This window comes from Colossoma macropomum, unplaced genomic scaffold (assembly GCF_904425465.1).
Source record: "Colossoma macropomum unplaced genomic scaffold, Colossoma_macropomum, whole genome shotgun sequence".
In the NCBI taxonomy this organism is placed as follows: domain Eukaryota; kingdom Metazoa; phylum Chordata; class Actinopteri; order Characiformes; family Serrasalmidae; genus Colossoma; species Colossoma macropomum.
The window spans coordinates 492501-518660 of NW_023494821.1; the positions used below are offsets into that span (position 1 = coordinate 492501).

At 38.1% G+C, this 26160-nt stretch overlaps 1 protein-coding gene across 8 annotated transcripts in view; it reads left to right on the forward strand.

The window, feature by feature from the left end:
- nfixa (nuclear factor I/Xa) overlaps positions 1-26160 on the forward strand; it is a 168256-nt gene that overhangs the window by 131154 nt on the left and 10942 nt on the right. For 2 of the 8 annotated variants that reach the window (XM_036560321.1, XM_036560323.1), the window contains 9 exons: positions 2706-2780; positions 3311-3431; positions 4832-4867; positions 5394-5521; positions 7621-7695; positions 13662-13793; positions 18740-18909; positions 21168-21315; positions 24512-24600. In XM_036560321.1, the coding sequence (XP_036416214.1) occupies positions 2706-2780; positions 3311-3431; positions 4832-4867; positions 5394-5521; positions 7621-7695; positions 13662-13793; positions 18740-18909; positions 21168-21315; positions 24512-24600 (974 nt within the window). The remainder of the gene's footprint in view (positions 1-2705; positions 2781-3310; positions 3432-4831; positions 4868-5393; positions 5522-7620; positions 7696-13661; positions 13794-18739; positions 18910-21167; positions 21316-24511; positions 24601-26160) is intronic. The other 6 variants (XM_036560326.1, XM_036560325.1, XM_036560322.1 and 3 more) reach the window with 6 other exon arrangements.

The window sequence follows — 26160 nt, forward strand, 5'->3', positions numbered from 1 at the left end:
CTGTGATTCCATTGAGTACTAGACCACACAGGGCTAGAACGTCATTGAGTCCTAAGCCAGAAGAGTCCATGGCATCACTTAATTCAAAGCCTGAACCATCTGTAATTTCATTAAGGTCAAAGACAGAAGAGTCTTTGACATCGCTGAGTTTGAAGCCAGAACAGTCTGTGATGTCATTAAGTTCTAAGCCAGAAAAGTAAATGATGTCATTGAGTTCTAAGCCAAAAGAGTCCATGAGATCAATTAGTTCAAAGCCTGAACAATCTGTAATATCATTAAGGTCAAAGACAGAAGAGTCTGTGACGTCACTGAGTTTGAAGCCAGAACAGCCTGTGATGTCATTAGGTTCTAAGCTAGAAAAGTAAATGATGTCATTGAGTTCTAAACCAGATGGGGCTAGAACATCATTGAGAACATCTTGGTAAGGCACATGTAAAAAGTATGTTTCATATGTTTCATGAAAAATTAGCTTATCGTTTAAATGAAGTTCTAAATATTCTCAGGATGTTCTTTCTCTCTTACTGCCCACATCAGCCCACTGCTGCTCCAGCAGTTCCCATCAGTCCAGTACAACACCACTGCTAAGCATATCACTTGCAAACATGTCCACTGCTGAGGAGGCTTCAGCAGAGCTCAGTGTCACTGAGATTAATAACTGATCACATTGATTTATCAGTCTACTCAGGCTTTAGCAGAGCTCAGTAACACTGAGATTAATAACTGATCACATTGATTTATCAGTCTACTCAGGCTTTAGCAGAGCTCAGTAACACTGAGATTAATAACTGATCACATTGATTTATCAGTCTACTCAGGCTTTAGCAGAGCTCAGTAACACTGAGATTAATAACTGATCATCACATTGATTTATCAGTCTACTCAGGCTTAACAGAGTTCAGTAACACTGAGATTAATAACTGATCATCACATTGATTTATCAGTCTACTCAGACTTTAGCAGAGCTCAGTAACACTGAGATTAATAACTGATCATCACATTGATTTATCAGTCTACTCAGGCTTTAGCAGAGCTCAGTAACACTGAGATTAATAACTGATCATCACATTGATTTATCAGTCTACTCAGGCTTTAACAGAGCTCAGTAACACTGAGATTAATAACTGATCATCACATTGATTTATCAGTCTACTCAGGCTTTAGCAGAGCTCAGTAACACTGAGATTAATAACTGATCATTATTGATTTATCAGTCTACTCAGGTTTTAGCAGAGTTCAGTAACACTGAGATTAATAACTGATCATCACATTGATTTATCAGTCTACTCAGACTTTAGCAGGGCTCAGTAACACTGAGATTAATAACTGATCATTATTGATTTATCAGTCTACTCAGGTTTTAGCAGAGTTCAGTAACACTGAGATTAATAACTGATCATCACATTGATTTATCAGTCTACTCAGACTTTAGCAGGGCTCAGTAACACTGAGATTAATAAGTGAACATCAATAAGTGAAAAAGTGAGCTCACACTGTGTGCTGATTTTAAAATAATAAAAAAATTAAATGTATTATTTATTTTTGTTTAGTAGGTACATATTCTAAAAGTATTCTCCTAAAAATGTAAAAGGCAAATGTATTCTGAATATTGTCTTTACAAAATGTAACAGATACAGATACTTGTATTCAGCATACTTCTGTATTCTGAGTATGTATTCCCAGTACTTTCATTCTGTTACATCCCAACCTTCGATGTCACTAAGCCAGAAGGGTCAAGTCATGTTAAGTCAAACTTAATTTATAAAGCGATTTTAATGATAAGTGTTGACAAAACACAGCTTTACAGAAAATTAGGGCCCAGTGAGTAAGCCAAGGGCGAAAGTGGCAAGAAAAAACTCCCTCAGAGCAAGAGAAAGAAAGCTTGAGAGAAACCAAGACTCAAAAAAGGAACCCATCCTCCTCTGATCTGTGATGTAATTGAGTTTTAAGCCAGAAGCGTGTATATCATCTCTTAGTTCTAAGCCAGAAGAGTCTGTGATGTCATTAAGCTCAAAGCCAGAAAAGTCTGTGTTAGATGAGGCTGTTTAGAATAATTAGACTCCTGTACTGTCACTGAGGTCATGAGCCACATGAGTTAGTGAGACAGTGTATAACAGTGAGGTGAACTCAGAGGAGAAACTCACATAAAGAGCTGAACAGAAGGGGTAGTGATGCCTGTGTTTAGTGGTGGACATCTAGTGGGCATTTTGGTCTCTTATACAGAACAGCAATGGGAGACGCCGTCACAGTATTGGGAGGCGTTTTGGTTGTCAACTGTGGCTTGGAGAGACAGATGTATTTATACTTGTATAACATCTGGCTGAACTGCTTCTCAGACCATTTTCTGAAGTGGTTTTAGTGGTCAGATTTAAATCCATTTTAAATGCATCTTGGTTGCCTTTAAACCTGCATTTTTATGTGGGTAATCTTTAACTGGATATAATTTGGATACTCAACACACATGAAACAACCAGGTGTAAATAAGGTCTGTAATGTCTTTGAGTTCTGTACTCTGAAGAGTTTATGACATCATTAGGTTTAACATGAGAAGAGTCTGTAATGTCATGGAGCTCTAAGCCAGAAGAGTCTATGAGTCTCTGAGCGAGCTTACATAAATTTATCTGTACATTATTAATATAGTGATCAAAAGTTAATTTGCCTTTTGATGCCATGTGGTTGTAACAGGTAATAACTTCTCCTTCTTACAGGACATTTGAGCTTCCAGGATTGCTTCGTAACGTCAGGGGTTTGGAACGCGGCCGAGCTAGTACGAGTGTCACAGAGTGAGTAAACACACATACACGCATATATGCAACTGTTCAGAGGGCAAGATTACATAATGAGTAAACACACATGCAGAGTATTGATTCACCTCTATGTAACTAGACATATAAGTATAGCATTTAATCCATGCTGTTGTTTTTTGTGAGGTCATAGAGCTGATCTAGATCTAGAAAAAAGTGTTAGTTATCCCACTCATGTTCAACAACTAAATTTAGTATAAGAAAAAAATGCCACAGAAGGTCTTGTGAAGTGCACAGTCTAGAGTGAAGAAATTTGGATAGTTATGCTGTGGATAAGGATCTAATGGTACTTATTTTATTTTATTTATTTATTTATTTTTTGGTTATTTGTAACTGTCATGAATTTATTCAATTCTTATTCATTGCTGTTCTTGTCTTAGAAATCAGCAGTCCTGAGTTCATTATGATATATCAAGAGATAAAAAAAATCACCTTTTAGCCATATTGTTGCCATGGGATATTTAAAATTTCAGATATGAACTGATTTTTCTTTTTATTCTCTCTCTCAGCCCCGGTTGCCACGGCGTCCGGTCCTAATTTTTCATTGGCTGACCTGGAGAGTCCGGGTTACTACAACATCAACCAAGTAGCGCTGGGCCGGCGCTCGCTGACATCACCACCATCTACCAGGTACACACACAGACACACGCACACACACACACACACACACACACACACACACATACTCCTCTAGATAGCTAAATCTCTGTCCTCAGGGTGATTCAGTTTGAGATTTGAATATTTTAGTATTTTTATTATTCAGATTTAACACAAGTGTGACCAGAGGAGCTATTTACACAGTAGAAGTAGTGAAATATATGTGGTACAAACAATACAACAAGCTTTTTCATGTTTGAAAATAGGCAGAGAATTGTCCAAAAATAAGTGCATATTTTATTTAATATTGTTATAATCAACGATAATGGATTCTAACTGCCCAAATCAGTGCTATTTAGTTGCCATCTGTAGATTGATGTATTATTTTAACCCATGTAATACTTCAATAAAGGGGACGTTATATTATCCTATAATGTTCTTATTAAGCTTTGTCAAGCCAATAACTAGTAACTAACTAGGTGCTCCTTATTACAGCATTGGGTCTATAATATGCTTATTTTCTTTTGGTTCATATGAGTGCCTCCAATAAAAATGTTGATTTCTAGTTAACATATACTAAAGTGTTAACTTATGGTGTTTTGGCCTCATTTTGAACATGAGGTCTGCTTGAGCTGTGTTTACTAACAGAGCTTCTAGTCAATACTTGACCTGTTAGACTGAGTCTGATCAGATTGTCTTAGCCAAGCACTCATTGAATTATTAACTCATCTTCATATCAGTAAATAATGAGCAAAAGGAAAATGCTTCAATGGCTCATATCATGGAAAAACCAACATCCTCACTTTTTTTAAATAAAAGAATTTGATGTATTATGTAGACGTTCTTAATGCTTCCTAACGCACCATTCGGCTTCCAGTCCATACAGCACATATATGGTTACAAAGCTGCAAAAACAACTATTTACAACTAATTAGCCTACAGGCCCCGTCTGCTTATGTTGAGGTTATAAAGACTATTTTAGTCTGGACTGTTTTTTTTAATTAGATACAATAAAGGGCTCACTTACAGAACAAGCTCATATATATATATATATATATATATATATATATATATATATATATATATATCAGTCTTAATGGCATAATAACAAAAAACAGCCTGTTTAATTGAAAAAAAGTGAGGTTTGAAATAATTGTGTAAAAATGATTTATGGCTATTGTTGATACATAAACCTAAACCCCCAACACACACTTCAATCAAGAATATGTATACCTTCTTTCATTTCTATAATAATAAATGATAAAAAATGTTCTTATCTTGCTGAATCTGCCCTTCATTCCTCTGTCACTCTCATCCTTTTATTTGTTTTCTTCCTCTCTGTCTGTCCTTCTCCACTGTCTTCTGTCATACCTCTCCACCTCTCCCTGTCTCTCTCTCTCTCTCTCTCCTTCGCTCTCTGGGTGGTGCTCCAGGGCCGAGGTGGAGCTGTACGCAAGTCTTCCTCGGAGGTAGCTTATTGTGTGCTTAACTTTTGTTCTGGCTCTTTGTGTGTGTATATATATATATATATGTGTGTACACACTACCGTTCAAAAGTTTGGAATCACTTGCCAAATTATTATTTTTGTTGTTTTAATATACAATAATTACTTTAATATTTAAGTCTAACAAGCTGTCAAAGGTAATTTTAGATGTTGTTTTTCAATATTTTAATATTTATGTTTGATCTCCACTTTTGAAATATGATGAATTCTGGAAATTAATTTCCACTTATTCTCAAGTCAGGTTTTTATATACCTGTCTGCAACCCAGTTTTCACTTCACATTATTAAAAGCACTGATTCCAAACTTTTTAAGGATTGTGTACATGCTTATCTATCTGTGTGTGTTTATGTGCTTGTGTTTCTGTTTTCTGCAAAGTATGTTTTACAGCAGTATCTATTTATAAAACATATTTCTCTCTCTTCCATTTTCTCTTCCTCCCTCCCTCCTTCTCCCGCCTCTCTCCCCCCCAACTCTCTTTACCTCTCTCTAGCTCCACTAAACGTAAGTCTATAGATGACAGCGAAATGGACAGCCCAGTTGATGACGTATTTTATTCCACGCGCTCTCCTGCTGGCACCAGTTCACAATCCAGCGGCTGGCCCAACGATGTGGACACAGGTACTCACACACACACACACACACACAAACACAGATTCACAGGTTTATTTATATACCTTGTCAGGGCAATGGGGGGGGGGTCACACAAAAACAAAACAAGGACACTGTGCAAAATGTAAATAAAAACAGAATGCAATGATGTACAAATCATTTGATTGAAAATAGTGCAAATGTTGAAACTGAGGAATTTTACTATATTTTGAAAAATATAATAATTTTTTTTTAATGTGATGCCAGCAACATATTTCAAAAAGGTTGGGACAGGGCACAAAAGACTGGTGAAGTTGTGTGACGCTAAAAAAAAAAACTGGTGGAACATCTCACAATTAATTAGGTTAGTTGGCAACAGGTCAGACATGATTCTGTAGTGGAAATCACTGGATGGGCTCAGGAACACTTCTGAAAACCACTGTCTGATGCAGTTCATCGCTGCATCCACAAATGCAAGTTAAAGCCCTCCCATGCAAAGAAGAAACCATATATAAACAGGATCCAGAAACGCTGCCGCCTTCTCTGGGCCCAAGCTTGTACAAAATGTGGAAGAAGTGGAAAAGTGTCCTGTGGTCCGACAAATCAAAATTTTAAATTCCATGAATGCTGCATCCTTTGGGCTAAAGAGGAGAGGGACCATCCTGTTTATTATCAGCACACAGTTCAAAAGCCAACATTCATGACAGTATAGGGGTGCATTGGTGCACATGGCATGGGTGGCTTGCACATCTGTGAAGGCATCATTTATGCTGAATTAGATCTACAGGCTTTCGACACATCATATTCTGCCATCCAGACATTGTCTTTTTCAGGGAAGGCTTCTTTATTTCAGCAAGACAATGCCAACGCACATTCTGATATATTACAACGGCATGGCTCTGTAATAAAAGGGTCTGGGTGCTAAACTGACCTGACACCCACTGAAAACATTAGTCGCGTTATGAAATGAAAAATGCAATATCCTATATCAAGCAAAAATGGGAAAACATTTAACTTTCAAAACTACAGCAATTGTAGTTTTGACAGTCCCCAAACATCACGAAACACAGTGGTAAGCATGCCCCTGTTCCAACTTTTTTGAAACATGTTTCTGGCATCAAATTCAAAATGGGCATATATTTTCAAATGCTGTTGAGTATTATTAATTCATTTATTTGTTGTATTTACTTGACCTTTGTATGTTTTTCTGATGGGAGAGTGTGTGATCTTTTTTTATTAGTTTGTTCATTTGGTTGTTAGTTAGTTTGTTAGTTTGTTTGGTTAGGGTTAGGTTTTGGGTAAGGTTGGTAAGGTTAGGTTTTGCGTAATGGAAGTAACATATTAACAATATATCTACTTAATGTACGTAATGTATCAACAGAACATCTACAAGATATTTACTTCAGTGTATTCAGATGCTTCACTACTGCTACTTCACTGATTTGTTGTTAAACCTGTTAAGAGTTTATTAATCATCTGTCATCCCATATAAATAAAATTAATGCGTGGACATGACTCATGAACACGTGGGAACGAGATCCTAATGCGTGGCCATGACTTAGTAAGGATTAGGATCTCGTTCCAGATAGTGGAACCAGACGTCATGCACAGAGTATAGACTACATTCAGACTCAACTAAGCTAGCAGTACTTGTTAATGACAGATACAGAAGAACATTATAATGTAGACTGTAGAAATCTAAAAGGTGCATCGACAATCATTTTATTTTCACACCTCGCCACCATGAAACAAAATCGAATAGTAAGATACCTAGACTTTCCCACCTCTATTACTCTTCCTCTCTTTATCCGTCTCACTCCCTCCCCAAAGTTTCGTCACACGTTTCTCTTTCCCTCTTTCTCTCACCTTTCTTTCTTTCTTTCTCTCTTTACCCTCTCTTATTCTCCCTCTTGGTTCTGTTTACTCTCCTCTTGTTCTTTCTCTCTCTCTCTACATATACCACTCTGTTCTTTGTCACTCTCTCTCTCTGTTCTCCTTATATTGCCCTCTTTCTCTACCTCTCTCCGTCTCTCTTATTTAGTATCTCTCTCTCTCTCTCTCTCTTTCTGTATCTCTCTCTCTCTCTCTCCCACTCTCTCTGTGTTAATAATGCCCTTCTCCACTTGCAGTGCAGCACCACTTGGCGAGCGTTCAGGAGAGGAAGATTAAACATGAAAACGATGGCGTGCAGTTTCCTTACCATGGTTAGAACACACACACACACACACACACACACACACACACACACACACACACCCTCTCTCTTTCTCACTCCAGCTCCTGGTCCCAGATGACACCAATGTGTTTCTACAAGAGATATCAGTCCAAGTCTGTGTGTGTGTGTGTGTGTGTGTATGAGAGAAAGAGAGAGAGAGAGAGAGAGAGAGAGAGAGAGAGACTGTCCTAATCCAACAGCAGTGCTCATACGTACAGCAGTGCTCCAAATAATTTACATCTACAGATAAAAAGAAAGAGAGAGATGCAGACAGAGAGAGAGAGAGTTTCCTTTTGTATGAATTTTATTTAGGCTGATTTTGTGTAGTCACAGAAGACAGAAAGAGAGCGAGACACAAAGAAAGAAAGAAAAAACTATGAAAGACAGACAGAAAGAAAGAAAGAAAGAAAGAGAAAGAAAGAAAGGGAAGAATGAGAGATTGAGAGAGAGAAAGAGATGGACAGAGAGGAGAGAAAAAGAAATAAAAAAGAAAGAAAGGATGAAAGAAAGAACGAAAGACAGACAGTAAGAAAGAAAGAAACACAAAAAAGAAAAAGAAAGACAAAGAAAGAAAGAAAAAGAAAGACAGAAAGAGTCAAATAGACAAACAGACTTAGAAAGAAAGACAGAAATGGAGATGGAGAGAGAGAATGCGGAGAGGGAAAGTGAGAGTGACACATGGACAGAAAGTGAGGGAGAGACTGACTTTGTTAAAGCTTTATTAAGGCAGAACTAAATACCAGTCTGGCACGTTAATGAAAAAGGGGAGGAGACAGTTAGTTTCCTTCTGTATGTGCTTTGTTTTGGTTGTGTATGTTATGGTGATGTTATAAAGCCTGTCATAAGGCTAATGTATGGGCTTCTATATAGTCGACTGAATGGCTGCACTGAATTGAATTGATTAAAATATGTACATCAGTTCAACATGAATTAAATATATTACATCAGCACAGTTACTGCCAGAAGTAAGGAAGCCTGTTTATGTGATCTATTTCATTTATGTAGGGCTGATATGCACGTTTGAATCAAGTCAGTTCCGTGCCTTGCGTGTGTACGTTTTAAACTTTGTTTGTGTAATCGCTGCTGGTCGTGGTGAGATTAGCCTCTCAGTATCACTTCTAATAGCGTGCACCCTCCGGGCCTTTTCACAGTATTTATGGCAAACAACAAAGAAAAGAAAAAAAAAAAAGAAGAAACGAGTGATGGAGAACAGAAACAGCTCCCATATTCTCATATTCTCTCTTTACACACTCCCACCTGCTCCAGACTTAACACACATTTACACACACCCACGCACACATGTCTAAAAACACAGTCACACACACATACACACATATACAAACAGACTGACGAACTGAAACCGAGGGATTTAAGCTTAAATGGGATTTAATGCTTTAATATAGAGAGTGAAAAAATAACACGCAAACTGAAACTAAGTTTAAGAGAGAACATTTCAGAGGCACAGCGCTCCATGCCAGGATTCGGTTCAGCCATTTTTGGAGTGTGTGTGGTTTTGATAATCTGCCACTGAAGCTCTGTCCTCCTGTCACTTTCTCCCACATTTTCTCACCTCGCCATGCTATTTTCACCCCCCTTCCACGCACACACAATATATATATCCATCATATTTTCTTTATCGTTTCCCCCTCTATCCATCATTCTGTGCTGGGTGATGCGTAGGAGCAGCTGTTGAACACAGAACCCTGTACATTGAGTAATGCAGTTCAAGATTAGCCTGCTGGATTCGTTGCCTGTTGGATAGATCTGCAGATTTTTTTATTATGTAGACACCAAAGTGACATCAGACAAAACTCAACATTCCAAACTTGCAAAACCAGTCAACAGTAGTGTTGCCAAAGCTCTATTCACTGTTTTCCTTTGTGCATTATTGACTTTCATTAATCAGGGTTGTTATTGTTATATCAAGTCTTCATTTGCTATAAAACATTTGGCCTGCACATTGAGAGATTCCTGATTTAGGCTTCAAGTCACATCTCACACATTTCTGTCATCTATAATACGAAAGTCAGAGACGACACTTTCTTTACTTAATTTCCCATCAAAACAATCATTAAGTACAAGTTTTTTTTTCTTTTCCGAACACTTGCTTTCAGTTTTAAGTTTAAGTTTACAGTGATATTTACACACTTCCAAAGTTCAGTCTTAGAAGTTGTCCCCTGTAGATTATCTACAGATGTTCAAATTGTTAACAAACTGTCTGTTGAAACTCAGTTGATTCTAAACAGTGGATCTGGACCAGGGTGAGGGGTGGGTTTAGGTTTAGGTTTTGGGTTGAGGTTAAGTTTAGGGTTAGGATCAGAGCCAGTTTTAGAGTTAAAGACAATATGGTCACTTTAGTAGATATTTAGTTGAATGTAACTTCAAAGAAAATTAAGCATCTACAAAGCATTTAAAGTGGACTATCCAAATAAAGTGTTACCAAAGTTGGTTGCATTGTCTGCTTCTCATGATTGAAGTAATCCCAAACACATTCAGTAATGTTGGGGTCTGGACTCTGGGTGGTCCCCATCAGCTTCTTTGTTTGATTTGCCAATGTTGAGTTGTCTTGAGTGGTCTTCTCAAAGTGGAAGGATAGACATAGATAGAGTATTGTTTTTCTGATTCAGACAGTTTTGTTGGTCTCCTAGATGTTTGTGTGGTTGTTAGGAATTAGGATTTTCTCTGTCTTTAATCGTTTTTGGTCGTTAGTTATCCATCTTTTAATATTTCCAGTGTTGAAAACTCTTGTTTTTTTCAATTATGTTCCTAGAACTTCCTTGCCATCCTTATGCAAGTGGATTGTTTTTTATCTAATCTTAGAAATATCTTGAAAAATAAATAACTTGTACTTAATGGTCATTGGTGGAAATTAAATAAATGAAAGGTGGTCTGTGAATTTTACACAGTACTGTATATAAATATAATTATAGTCTACAGTTTGTAATCTACAGACACAACTTGCAGTAAAATGGTTATAAGGAAAACTGTTTTGTAAGGTTTGCCTGGTTGAAAGTAATAACATTTTTTATTAGTATTATTTGTTTTATAGCATTGGGGAAGAACATTAATTATGCCTGGCATCCCAAAGCAATTAGGTAAAAGTAAAACTGTACATGCTTAATTCTAATTAATAGTTGTTTCAAATAATGGCCAATAGATCTGTGAGTTTTTTTAATGCCACAAAGCTTTGAAGGGCACATATTATGGAAAAATAATTCTCACCTTTTTTAAAATAAAAAAGTTTAATGTACTTTTCAAACATTATTTACGTTTTAAAATGATCTCCAGTCTATAAAGTCTTTACCTTGAAACGTATAGCACAAAAAAAGCCTGTATTAAATTCATTGTCACAATCAAGAACATATTTACATATATTTACATTTAATATAGTGATCACTAATTACTATATTAAAATTAATCATCAGCTATGACGATCATGAAATTTTAGCTGATGATTAATTTTAATATAGTGATTAGTGATTTAATTGTCTTTTCTTGTTCATTGTTTACAACTGTTAAAATACAGGCCTAAAGTGGCCAAATTGGCTGATTAACCACTTTACTTGCTAGCAATATTTACTTAGTAGCTAACACTGGTTATACTGACAAATTAACTCACACAAAGGTCTACAGTTACATAGAACATGTGCATATATAGAGTCACGCAAAGCTACACCTTCTTCACAGGAGTGAAAATATAAGTAAAACACTCATTTAAGTGACATCTCAGTGTCTCATATCAGTGCATTTACTCTTTTCTTTAATTTACATTTATTTGTTTCAACCCAGCACATTCAGTTAACATTTTGTCTGTCGCAGCATAATATGACTGTGAAATCTAACTACTGTGGAAAATGATTGCAGTCAGCTTAAATAATTGAGATTGTCTCAAATAATTGGAATAGGTGATTATATAACAGTGTGACAGGCCTTTGGCCACTCATTTACCCTACACTAGCAATCGGGAACATTTTCAGTATGAGCTAATGTATTAGAATATAAAGGGGGTGATTCAAAAAGATTCATCCAATTCAAAGCACCATATTTTTACAACCGTGAGGCACCTAAGAACCAATCACATATCAACTGAAAGAGGGAGTCATAGAGTTTCTGACTGTCACTGGAGGATGGCTCCCTTCGGTCTGCGAGGAGATGGAGAGCCCTGAGCAGAAAGCGTTTTGCGTTCTCCACTTCAATAAGAGCGAATCCGTCATACTTCCAACAGCTCAGAGCGTTTGTTGTTAGTTCCACAACACTGGATGATCTCCAAAATCACACTGAAAGAGCCGTAAGTTCAGTGACACCCAACATGCTCAATCAAGTATGGGATGAATTTGACTATGGCGTTGATGTTGTCCGTACAGCTGGAGGAGGTCATTATTGAGCACTTGAAAAATTACATAATAAACTTTATGCTCAGTTAAACTATTTACAATTTACTGCATTGTTCTGTAATGATTTACAAGTAAAATAAATAAATCATTTTGAAATCGGATTGATCTTTTTGAATCACCCTCTATATATAAAGATATAATATTAGCGAAAATACAGACTTACTTTGCTTTGCTTTAAGCTTTAGCTCAGCTATAGCTGATTTTCTTGCATCTCCGGCAAAAAACTTTTCCTCAAAAGTACAGTAGTTTCTTGTAAAATGTCTCTCAACATTCGATTTTTTATGAGGCTAAAGTCAGCTTCGTGTTCACCAACTTCTTGTTTCAATTCTCTTGTTCCACCTTAAATGGTGCAGCAGTTACATTCTGGCACCTCAGGCACCATTTAAGGTGGAATGTTAAAATCAGGAGTGCTTATAAACGCAAATAAGTCCGTTCGTCTCTGAATTGTAGATGTTAGTCTTAAATCTTTCTCTTTACCTTTTCGTTAGCTACTTGCTAGGTGAGACTGTTGTCTGTGTTGCTGTGTGACCAGCAGTCTGCGAGCCAACCCTCAGGGTTAAAGGTTGGTGATAACAGATATAGACTACATTAACTGCAACGTTTAAAACCATTTATTGTTAAAACTATGTTAGAATGAAAAGCAGAGCTTTATTTTACTGCAAATGAAGAATATTTTATGTAATCTAATTTGGCTGTGGAGGCGCAACAGGCAGTAAAAGAGTTGCATGTGACTCCGGAGCCACATGTTGCCGACCCCTGGCCTACACACTGAAGTGATATGGAGTGTTGTTACTGCGAACAGCATGTAGCAGAGTTAGTTATTGGAGTGAATGATTAAAAACAAATAAATGCTGTGCTGTTTAATGTGTCGTTGTATAGACCTCCAAAACATCCAGATATCCAAAAGGATTAGTTGCAGTTAATTTTATTTTAACATCCATGAGGGCTTGAATCTGAATTCAGTAGCTTGTTTTGAAAATTTTTTTGTACATATATATATACTACTATAGTAAAGCTTGAAGGCATTAAGAGAGGTTGGAAAATGGACTGTAGCTAGAAAACTTTAGAATATGGCTGCATTAAAGTGAGACCTTACCAAACAAGGAGATACTGACCTTCAGGTCTTAACATTGTTGTTAACCAACCAAGCTACATTTTCAGCTACGCCCGCTATTATGTGTCCATAGCATCAAACAGCATAAATTAATTTGTCCATATGAGAACATAAAGAACAGGATAGATGTTTTAAAGCCCCAGTCAGGAACTACTGAAACAGTACTAACTCTCACTTCAGTACTAGCTCTGAGTTTTCTAACAGAGAACATGGTAGTTGTACCTCTTCCTGGGTAAAGTCTTGTACCATCGTTTTATTTTGTTGCTGATGCTATTTGACAGTCCCTGTTGTTGTGGTGCTAAAAGCTAGTGTGCAAGCTGTGGCGATTCCTGACAGGGACTTTAAGCTTGCAAGTGGAGGGCATTATTAGCGAAGGCGCAGCGTGTGTTGTAGCTTGTTGATTTTCCTGTTTGTTGTCTGTTGTTGTTGACGTGTGGTCTCTGGCAGGGCTGTCCTCTCCCGGGTCTCTAAAGAAGCCGTCGGGGAAATTCGATTTCGGCGCCCTGTCGGCTCAGACGAGGTCCCCCCGCATGGCCTTCACACACCACCCACTGCCCATGCTGGCGGGAGTGAGACCAGGTGAGAAAAAAAAAAACAAAAACCTCCCCAATCCCAAAAACTCGAAAATCCCACAAAGAGAGAGATTGATACATGGTAGGAGTTGTTTGAAGGGCCCAAGATGTTTACTATGATGTATGTAGTTTCATAGTGTACGCAGTCAATATATATATACGCTAAGCTGCCAAAACAGCTCTTTTTAAATTAACCCTTTAAAATCCCAGGCTTAGTACACACTAAGGCTGTAGAGAAACGTATGTTTGTATGTATGGTCAGATTTCCTTACAGTAACTACAGGGGCTTCAATGCAGTTTATAGAAGTGTGTAATAAAACTTTGGGCCCACCGGTAGGCCCCGGTCATTAAAGAAGTTAATTAATGACATGGCAACCATGAACACGTACATATGAATGCTCGTTCAAGCTACACCAGTTTAGCCCTGCCCATTTACACTGAAGTGATAAGAAGTGTAGTTACCATACTGTACAGTAAGGAGTGTTGCTGCTGGATTATCTGTGTACTTAGGAATAAAACAAAATGCAGAATTTGGGCCCTTTAAACACTAAGACTTTCACTAGTGCCCAATCTCCCTATCACATTCGTTAAAGAGGCGGGGGGACCAGTATAGTGGAAATTTACTGAACTGAGACCGGGGGGTTTGTAAAAACTTGTTGAGTACTGAGTATTGACGTATTGAGTTACCCTTCATGCCAGGGTATCAAGTGTGCTGAGTTGGAACGTATGGTTAAAGCTAGTAATAGAATAGAATAGAATAGAATAGAATTGTGGTGTCATTCAAGTCAACTACCATTTCTGAAAAGAGACTAGATAGCCAGGATCCAGAGTTAAAGGTAACTCAGCACTTAAAGCTCCTTCATTCTTGCTGCTGTTGTGTTTTTTTACTAATAAAAGGGAGTTCCACCAATTTTTTCAAAATTTCTGCATAATACAATCGTTGAGATGTAAACGAAGTTATCCAGAGTGGCTTGCTGTGAAATTGTGCATTGTAGAGAAACTTCTGTATTCAGATTTCCTTATAGTGATGGTCTTGGTGTCTGCAACGCACATAAAGTCGTTTTATTTGCTATCCATAACCATCAGTGAACCTACACGTCTTCCGAGTTTAATATGCTGTGTTAATAATGATAAAATGGTGGTAAATCTGAAAAAGTATGGGGGACTATTTTGCTTTAAAGCACTCTGCATGTAAGACTCAATCATGAGTGGATTTTAAAAAACCTCAAAATTATCATGTACTAATGGGCACAGACATCAGGCAAAATATTCTTTAGCATTTCATGTAATAACTTTCTGTAAGGGAGTTTTTAAATTAATTAAACTCTTCAGATATCTGGTTCCTGTCACCACCACTGTCAGCAATACACTTTTAACATTATCATCCTATAAGATAGGATGATTTACATTTGTGGCATTTGGCAGATGCCCTTATCCAAAGCGTCTTACAGTTTGATGAATTTACACAGGTAGGCGAGGGTAGTGTTAGGAGTCTTGCCCAAGGACTCTTATTGGTGTAGGATGTTTGTCTAGGCAGGGGATTGAACCCCAGTTGACAGCGTAGAAGGCAGGGGTGTTACCCATTACATTATGCCAACCACACCACCCACTTTCACCTTTGTGTTATGTGGTAGGAAGCAGACACAGGTGCTCTAGCATGGAGCAGATAGCACGTATACGACACTGTCCGGAAAAACATCTTTAGAGAAGAGTTGTAAGTGTCTGTCAGTTAGAATAATGACTATGCCAGCAATAAAGTTTCTAAGGCTCTGCAAAGTTATAGGAAGTTTTGAGGATGCCCAAGCAGGAAACCTCACTGGTATTGTCCATTCCTCTAATCTTCTTCTATTCTTCTTCATCACTCCTGTCATCCTTTCTCCCTCTCACTTTTTCCCCTATCTGTCGCTCTGTTGTTCTGAGTGTTACAGTCTCTCACCAGAAGTCATGGCGCAATGTCATAATGTGTCTGGTCTTTGTTTCCCAGCGCATCAAACTCTAAGCTGTAGCATCTGTTTCATATTTTGTTGTAAAGTACACATTTCACTGAGCACTTAATCAGTTGAAATGTTTTCAAAACGGTATCTAAGCTACTCTTTATAGTACTCGCCGTATTTTATTTAACTGTTTGCAGATACACTCTCGCTAGACGTCAGTTGTTTGGAGCATTGCGTTCTATGCCAAACATGTTCGTTTCATTTTTCATTTTTGAATAAAAAAAAGAAATAAATAAAAATTAAGACTCCCCAGTGAGTCATCTTGGAGATTATTTGTGGTTTAAGACAGAGAGAGAGAGAGATAGAGAGGGAGGGCGAGTGGCAGGAACATTCATAACGTGTCCAAATGCGTAATTGATGCGCGACCTCTTCTACAAGTCTAAAACTGAATGTTTTGGTCTTTCGTCTTTTTATAATTAGCTGCTGAGCCTGTCGCTGCTGTTTATAAGCCACAGATATGCTGTCATTCAAACTGGGACAGGACGTAAAAAAAAAAAAAATGAAACAAAAACAAGTGTCAGGCGGGTGGAGGAGGAGAAAATGTAGCTACTCTTATCGTCTCCTTCTGGGCTGGTGAACGCGAAAGTCGTTGAAACAGCGTGATAATCACGTTAATAAAGTGACAATCCGCACTAGAACAGAGAGTGGAGTCTCAGGGGGTGGAGGGGGATGTGCCCATTCTGACCCAATAGGGAAGAATTCCGAATTTTCCTCCTCCGTATTCCCAACATTCCCAGATGTTTAATCCCGATCGACGGCCTTGGGAAAAAAAAATTACACGAAATTGCAATCCATTCGGGCCTGGCTGCAGCCGGAGAGAGCCAATTAAGAAAAGGTCACGAGGATTCGGAGCAGTTTGTTTTTAAGTGGATTATAAATGTGGATGTGATTATGAAAGTTTGTTTCATGCAGAATGCAGTGTTTGTGTTGAGCTGTCAGCAAGAGAGAGAGCGAGAGAGAGAGAGAGAGAGAAATGAGTGAGTGAGTGCTGTTTACTTTTATCTAGTGAGTAATGTGTAATTTTTGAAGATGGGAACAATGCTGTTTGTGTTGTTTATGAATTTGCATGTGTAAGACAGAGTTTACATTGAAAAGAGTGCTGCATTGAATTTACTTGATTCAAATGTGTACATCGTTTCCACATGAATAAAATACATTACATCAACACAGTAACTGCCAAATGTAAGTAAACTGAAAGACAGTAACCATGTTGATGTAATGTATTTTATTCATGTGGAAATGATGTATACATTCAAATCAAGTCACTTCAGGGCATCACTCTTTCCAGTGTGTGTCCTCTCGTGTGGTTGGGACCGATTCTTTGTGAGAGAAAACAAAGAAACAGAGAGGGAGATAAAAGTGGCACAATCATTTAAGCACGGGCCCTTTTGGGAGGTCGTGAGTTCAATTCCCAGCAATGCTACAGCCATCCATGGCTGGGAGTCCAAGAGAGCACAACTGGCCCCACTTTCTCTGAGCATCCCTCTTCCCGAGCCAGCATGAACGTTTGTTAGCTGACGTAATAGAATTGGCAGTTGAATTGCATTCACAGTGGTCTAGTGCAGTGGATATGGAAACACCCCCCCCCCGCTTCAGTTGGCTGCTTACAGGTGTTATGGGGGCATTTCCTGCATTTTTTTTCCAAAATCAATATTTGTGTAATTAATAATTTGTTTTCTTTTCTTTTTTTTTTTTTGAATAACGTATTGTGTGTGATTAAGCTAACATTTTCCAATATGTTTTATGTCCATATCGGATATTAAGTTCAGTGATCTCAGTATGAACATCAAACCAGTCATCTTCCCACTCGGATTTTGGAAGTAAAACAGTTGTTTTAAACAGAGCTGTCAACGTTAACGTGTTAATGCCTGCAATTAATCTGGAAACCTTAATGCGTTCAACTTTTTAACACAAATTAATCATATTACCAATTTCCTCCCGTAATTCCCGCATGGATTTCCTGAAAGGCGCAAACATAGATAACACGATGACCGAGGAAACATCCCCTGGTGTGCTTTAGATTAATTAAAGTTCCATCTGGAACTAGATGAATAAAGGTCACCACTGTAGGAAAAGATCGCGCTCACAATATGATCACAGGCAGCGAGGAATCTGCCATTCACCGAGCACAATTTAGACATTTTAGGCCTTTTCACTGCCGTACAATTCATGAATGCTTTTATTTATCTCCCCCCAAAAATACAAGTAAATACTATTTACACTTCACGATTAATCATGATTATCACAACCTATTATTGTAATTAATTTGATTATTTTTTTAATCCATTGACACCACTAGTTTTATATATATGGAGTTTTGCTGCTGTTGCATAGAAACGTTTCACAAGCATAACAGATGTTTCCTACTTTTCTGTAGACACAAGTCAGCCTGCCTCCTGATTAGTTAAGCACATCACGTTGGCTGGAATCATTTGTATAAAGTTTAGCTCTGCTCATCTTTTTCAGTACAACACTTCCCATAGAAAATGAATGGGATCCATTGCAGTGCCTTGCTGTACTGGATCAGCATTAGCACTCTCCTCCAAACGTGTTGAGCTGTACAGGGATGTTGTATTGGTGACCACTTGAAAAGATACAGTGGTGTGTCACGTGACATGGAGGAAGCGCGTGCTAGCCTTCATCCAGCTTGGTAGCATTGTGTGGTGGTAGGAGCCTTAGTGAGTTTGTAAGAATTGGACACTAATAATTTGGGAAAACTCAAAAAAGGAAGGATCACTGACTATGCAAACGTGGTCAGTGACGGAGATGGAGAGAGAGAGGATGGATGAGAAATACACACAATGAAATACACATTTATGATTCATATATAGATAAACACTCACTCATCAATGTGTCCTTATAAATGTGTAAATATTTTTAACAATCCATAAATTTTGTCACCCACCTTCAATCTCTCTCTCTCTCACACTCTCTCTCTCTCTCTCACATTGTCTCTCAGGGAGTCCCCGTGCCTCTGCCTCAGCCCTCCATTTCCCCTCTCCCTCCATCATCCAGCAGTCCAGCCCGTACTTCACTCACCCCACCATTCGCTACCACCACCACCAGGACCCGCTCAAGGAGTTTGTTCAGTTCGTCTGCGCCGATGGCACGGCCCAGCCTGGCGCTCAGGTAACACCCTCAGAACACAAAACCATAAATTTTTGTTTTTAAATACACAGAATACACAAATATGACTGTATTGTAATATATACAATAAAAACAATACACCAAGGTTTTATTACTTATTTAATTATTTAATATTTTTGTTCAAAAACAAGCATACTGTCACTGTCTGAGCAAAACTTGTATCTCCATTTTTTATTTATGTTACTTTTTTTCCCAATATGTTAAATTAAGCAAATAAACAGTAATTGTACAAGTATTTTGCATATGACTCTACATCATTTTTTGTTCCGGCTACGGCAGTATTCTTTATTGAATATTAATATAATTGATCGTAACTGATCGTAACCTAATGCATTTTAACATCCCTAGCACAGTCACACACTCACACAGACACACAGGGTACATAAACAAACACTGCCAACACACAGATGTGCTTCGTTAACACTGAATGATCCTCTACACACATCTCACAAGCTCTACTGTTATGACTCTAACTCTTTTACACCACTGCTCTGTCTCTCAGCACTCCCTACTGTCCTGCAGTTTTTAGAGCATTTCACTCTCTCTGTCTTTCATTTATCTCCTTTTACTTTGTGAGTTCCTGTCATCATTGCCCTCTGTTCATCATGCACTCATCTTCTGAGCTGGTGCTATTTGAGTATGTTTGCGCGTGCGTTATCTGGATGACCCGATCCGATTCAAGGCCATTATCCAAGTTTAAGGCACATTTTAATGCATCGATCTCAGCTACGTTCAGTCCGATCTCATTCTGATCCTTTCTTAAGTCTGTTCTGTTTACACCACTGTTGTAGGGGTGATGTAAACAAACACTAGCCACGAGTTGCAGCTGTAAGGAATGTTTTTAAGCAAGTCTGAAGGTCTGCAATGGCATTTTAAAGTGGAAAATAAAACCAGACCAACTATCACTTAAAAATCTACACAGCCAGGGTTTCAGCTAGTCGCATATAAACTTGAACTAACAGCATATTCAAACCTGACAAATGGGAATCAGCTACTTTGCAGTTGGAAGAAGTGCATTAAAGTGCACTATTCTGGGGTGGGCATGTCAGGTAAATTTTAAAATTCAAGTTTGTAAGTCATTATTACAACCCGCCCCCACCCACATTACCAGCCTAGACGCATAGATATTATCTAAGCCACTTATCCTTCTGGGTTGGGGGCGGGGGGGTGCGTGGTTGGAGCCTATCCCAGCAGTCATTCCATTGCATGGCAGACAAACAGACACATACAACCATACACACATTCACACCTAGGGGCAATTTAGCATGTCCAAACCAGAGTACCCAGAGGAAACCCACACAGACACAGGGAGAACATGCATGCTGGGGTAAACGCCCAGGCCCTTCTTGCTGTAAGGCAACAGCGCTACCTGCGGCACCACCATGCCACCCTAGCCTAAGCACATCATAACTTTTAGCTGGAAAATAGTAAGTTTGTAAAGAGTTAGCTTGTACCAAATGTGATACATGAAGTAAATGATGTTGAAAGTTTTATTCCAATAAATCTATTCAATTAAATTGTTAAAAGAGCTTGAGCTTGTTTGTCTGAGATTTTCTGCAACACTTCAAATGTGCAGTAACTGTACTTTGTACTATCTACTGCATGGCGCGTTGCTCCTAGTCTGCTGTGCAGTAGTCTTTAGATGGCTACAGTAGACTTCATGTGGTTCTTTCATTGGATAAATCAGATTAGAACCTCTGATCTAAATGTAAGACTCTTCACCGCCCTCTGGTGAAGTGTAGAGTTCAGACAACGTATGGGCCATACGTATGAGAATGTATAACATTAGAGAAGCTAAATTGCATATCAAAAGTCCTAATTTACTATTCGATTTGAAAACTTCCATGACTATTTGACAATTTAAAAATCCAACTCTCATGACTTATCCATTAAAAATTGGCCTAGCACCCCCCAACCACCCCCAAACAAAAAAAACAAAAGCACAGTGTGTCACAATATACACAAACTTAAAAATGAAACATCACTGTGGTATTTTAAAGTAACTTGCATATCTAAACTGGACTGATTTTGCTATTTTGCAAGTACTTAAAGAGTGCACTGTGTGAGTATTTTCTAAAAAAAACTAAGAATCTGCAGATACTCAGTTTTAAATGACCCGAACTGGGATTGGGGCAAAAGAAAGTGGATCGGGACATCCTTAGTGCGTGTGTGTGTGTGTGTGTGTGTGTGTGTGTGTGTTATGCTGTCAACTTTCACTCAGTGTGTGTATGTGTCTGCAGCCTAACGGGAGCGGTCAGAGTAAAATGTCCGGCTCTTTCCTGCTGCCTCCGCCTCCTCCGGTGGCGCGGCCGGTGCCCCTCCCCATGCCCGACCCCAAACCCAGCCACACACACCCCGACGGGGGACTCGGCTCACCCACATCACCCTGTAAGTCTCCCCCAAACCCCCGGGCCCCTCCACGACCCCTAAACACACCAACACAGCCCCATTTACAGAGTTCAGGAATGATTAAAGCTATCTTCTCTAATGACCAGATTAAACCTAAGCCCTGACTAAATAGACTAAATATTTTTAAAGGGCCCATATAATGAGAAGGCAACTTTTTCTAGCTTTCTTTTAAATTAGAGGTGCATGTACTGTATAAACATAGTTCATATGTGGAGGCTTAGCTGCAAAAACGGCTTGCTTTGAATTCATTGTGGTTGTGATGTCACAACCATGAACATTTACATATGACCACCCATTCAGCCTACAACAGTTTAGCCTTGCCTTTCACTCTGAAGTGATGCGGGCTGCTATTCTCCATTCATTCATGTGTTCATCTTCTACACCGCTTGTGCTCACTATTATTATTATTATTCGTATTCCACGTATTCTAGTGGGTAAAATGTTGTGCGTTTGGCTGTTGGGAAGCAAATGTATCATCACAGCCGTACAGAAGATCCACACAAAATTTTGTTTTGTCATCAGACATTTCTGATGATTTCAGCCCGAACCATTTGTTCTGTACATTTCAGCCCAAACTACTTTTTGAATGGGACGCAATATATAAACAAAACATCCTATTTAATTCTAAATAATAAAGAGAGGCTGAAAAATACTCATGTAAATATTGTGCATAATATTGCACACATAATATTTTCATAATATTGCACAAACCTGATAAGCAAACATAAATTTTAAAAAGAAAAAATTTAAAAATAATAAAAAATATAAGCCCAAAACAAAACCATTTAAGAAAACGTATCACATTCGTCCAAATGGCCTGTTCAGAATTTTAAGAGGCTGTGGGCCATGACCTTTCACCCCAATGTATAGCAGGTACCCTCATAATCTCAGTCAGTAGAACCAACAGTTCGTCAGGCAGAGGCTCTGATTTTTCTCCCCATTCTCTTTTTCTCTCTCCCTTATCATAATTTCTTTCTCTTCATTTTCTTCATTGATTTCTCTCTGGTTTTTAGATGCCTTTGTATTCTGTTCACTGTTTTTACTCTCATGATTATCAGCATAAACCATAAACCTAGATTAAAACGGATCACTTCAACATTCAACAAAAAAATAAATATGTAAAAATCTGCTTCTAAAGATATAAAGATTCTACACTCTCATCTCACTCTCATCTTTTTTTCTCTGTTCTCTTTTTATTTCTATTTCCTGTGCTACCACTTTCTGTGCATTTTTTTTCTCATCCCTCCCTCCCTCCCTCGAGAGATCAAATTCAGGGCAGTTGGCATGGACTCCAAAAGAAAAAAACACAAAAACAACCAAACAAACAATAAATCAAAATAAATAAATGAATAAATAAACACTATATTCCACTTAAAGCCCCACACAGCAGTCTCACAAAAATGAACACAAATTTAAATGGACTAATTTTGCAGCTGTACTGTAAAGCAGGGATGCATTCATAGCGTATATGTGTGTGTCTTAAGGGCGATGTTGAGGTGTTGGGGTTTGCGCTTGGGGTTTGTGTGTGTTGGGGGGTTACCGGTGAACGAGTCGGGCAGAAGGACGGGCCTTATGAACTCCCAGAGGGCGCTGGATGAAGACCATTCCTCTCTTCTTGTCCTCTTTTTCCTTTTTCACGTCGTCTGTTTCCCTTCACCCACTTAAAATGATTCTTTTAAACTCTGTTTTCTCATTCACGCCAACTCTTTCACTTGTTTCATGCTGTATATCTGTGATATAATGGTACAGTCTCATTCCATTATGTTGAGTCTAGAGCTGCACAATATATTGTTTAGTGTTATGGTGATATTGGCCTTTGCGATATCGATATCACATGCATGTGCATCTGTACCAATCATAGTTACAGATGAGTTTCTGTGAGTGTTTTGGTAAATCAAGGTATTCATATAATCCAACAAAAGTCAATTAGTTTGGTCAAAACAATTCCCTGAATGGTCTAAATGCTCCCTCTATTGTCGAGAGATTGTATGATTCCTACAGCCTGTAGTATCATCCTACAGATGATACTACGGCCATCCATAGCCAGGAGTCCAAGAGAACCTAAATGTCTTTGCTCCCTCAGCATGCTAGTTGTCTGTTGGCTGACATATTTGGAAATTGGCAGTTAGCGTTCTCATTGAGAAGCGAGTTGAGTTAGCATCAGTTTAAAAGACATGGTGATGCTTCATGTGTATCAAAGAAAGCTCATGCTAACCTTCACCCTGCCATCTTGGTAGCATTGTGTGATAGGGGGGACGTAACTGTGCGTGCAGTTGGCTATGGAACTGGGGAGAAACACTGGGTAAAAAAACAATGCCAATCTTTTACTATGTTACATTATTGATTGTTTGTTTTTATTAACCCCTTAAATGGCCTGGGCCTGTCAGTGGGCCCAAAGTTTTGTTATACACTTCTATAACCTAAAAATAACTCTTTACTGAATAATAAGCCTTAGTATGTAATAAGCCTGGGATTTTAAGAGGTTAATAAATTGCAAGGCAATATCATTGACCATTACCAGTATTTTGTGCATATCGTGCAGCCCTAGTCTTTTGCTCCTTTCGTGTTTTACTGCCATTTTGCATACTTTCCTCTCTGATGACAGTAATGCAGTATATTCATGTGTAAACACAGACACACATTCAAAAATACACCAACACAGTTGAAAACTTACACCCACACACTAACTCCTCTTCTCACTGCTTCTCTTAGCCTTACCTAATCTCACCCACATAAAACTCTCTTTGACATATTAAGTCTGAATTTGGAGTCCTTTATCTACAGCTGCCCTGAATTTGATCAGTTCAGTGCAAACAAAATTGACAGTTTCCCTCTCGCTCCCTCTCGACAAAATCCGTGATAAGTTCCTTCCCGTTGTGACCTTTACTGAGTGAACACTAAAATAAAAATGTCATGTAGGTCACGCATGACCTTTGTTATTCCAGAGTTTTCTACTTTTATAAAACTAAGAACAAATATACAGTGTGATTAAGGCTCTGTGAGTAGTTTATTACAGCTCCAGTGCTACAGTATTTCATAGTGAAGACAGTCGAAATCCTTCAGTTCCAGTTAATATTCTGATGAAGTGCTGTGGCAAAGTTGTAATTAATGACATATGTATGTATGTGCTTGTGTGTGTGTGTGTGTGTGTGTGTGTGTGTGTGTGTTTGAGCAGCATACTCCTCGCCAAGCTCCACAGCTTCCAACAGGTTTGTCGGCATCGGAGCACGGGACAACTTTCTAAACATCCCACAGCAGACACAGGTGTGTATATATGTGCGCACACACACACACACACACACACATAAACATCAGGGTTATTGCAGATTTTGAATTTTAATTCATTTTTTATTAGTAATTAAGTTTTCAACCTCAGTTTCATTTCAGTTCGCTTAAAGAGCGCATTAATACGCACACACATTTTCTAAGCCACTTATCCTCCTGGGTCACAAGGGGTGCTGGAAATATCCCAGTAGTCATTGGGCAGGAGGCAGCATGTATTAATACAGTTGTACAGTTGTATGCAAAAGTTTAAACACCCCCATGTCAACTTATATGCTTTGTTGATTTACTAAGTGAAAATAAGTTAATACATCCTCTGCAGGGAACACAACTTAAATACGGCATTTTAGTGCACAACTTTAATTTATTTTCTTTTATTTGCATTTAATATATTGGCAAAAAATACAACACAAAATATAAAATGTGCCATACAACAAAGGTAAGCAATGAGATGAGTAGAAAAGATAATGGTGTGTGGGTGTGTATGAGAGAGAGATAGTGTACAGTCATAAGCAAAAGTATGAATATCCCCAGTCAGATTACAGGTTTTGTTGAAGTGAAAATAAGTTAACACATCTTCTACAGGAAAGAAACTTTAATGTGGCATTGCTGAGTCAAACATTTTGGAAAATAATACATAAAATATAAAATGTGCCATAACTTTTTCACAGGTTTTTTCAAACAGTTTCACATTTTTAGTTTCAGTTTAGTTTGTTAGTTATTTTTTTATTTTATTTTAAATAGCTTGTTTTTAATAGCTTGTTTTGTTTTTGTATTCCAAAAATAGTTCTAGATTAGTTTTCATTTAGTTTCAGTTTTAGTTAGTTTAGTTAGTGTTTTGGTGTGTATTTTCTCAGAAACTGGAACTGTTATTCAAAAGTGGTAATTTCCTGAGTTTTCCAATCAGTAGCACTGCAGTAAACTGTATTCAGCTAGGTTTCAAGCTTCATGCAAAGGCATCAGTATCGCCTGGAAACCCAGTAGGAATCCACTTGTAGACTTTCCCTCATACTTAGTGAATACAAAAGCTAATGTTTTTTTCTGTAGTGATCATCAATCAGTGCCTCTGAGCAACATTAAGCTTTGGGTCTATATAAATTTGATGTAACATTACATAACAACTTTACAGAAGCTCTGTGTCCAAGTAGACATTTATAGGCACCTGTTGATTCAGCGTTTCTTCTGAACGTGCATTATTGATTATATCAGTACTCAAGTAATTTACTGATTATTGTTACAAATTATTGAGTAAACAGAGTTTTAAAAAAGAACAAACAATAGACGCGGACTTTACAAACCATGCGTAGGCGTTTAAATATTTCATAACACTTTTTTGGAAAAAGAAGATAAACTAGGAACCCATTTAAAGGACTTATCATAAAGGGGTTTATTTATCAGGCTTCTTACCATAAGAGAGAGCAGTAGATGGGTTTAAAATATGCATCATTGTAATGTAAACTGCCAGCTAATCACTGCTGATTTAACCAGAAGGTACATTTTAATTGTTTATTTTTTTAAACCTACTAAATGTGACAGCTGTAA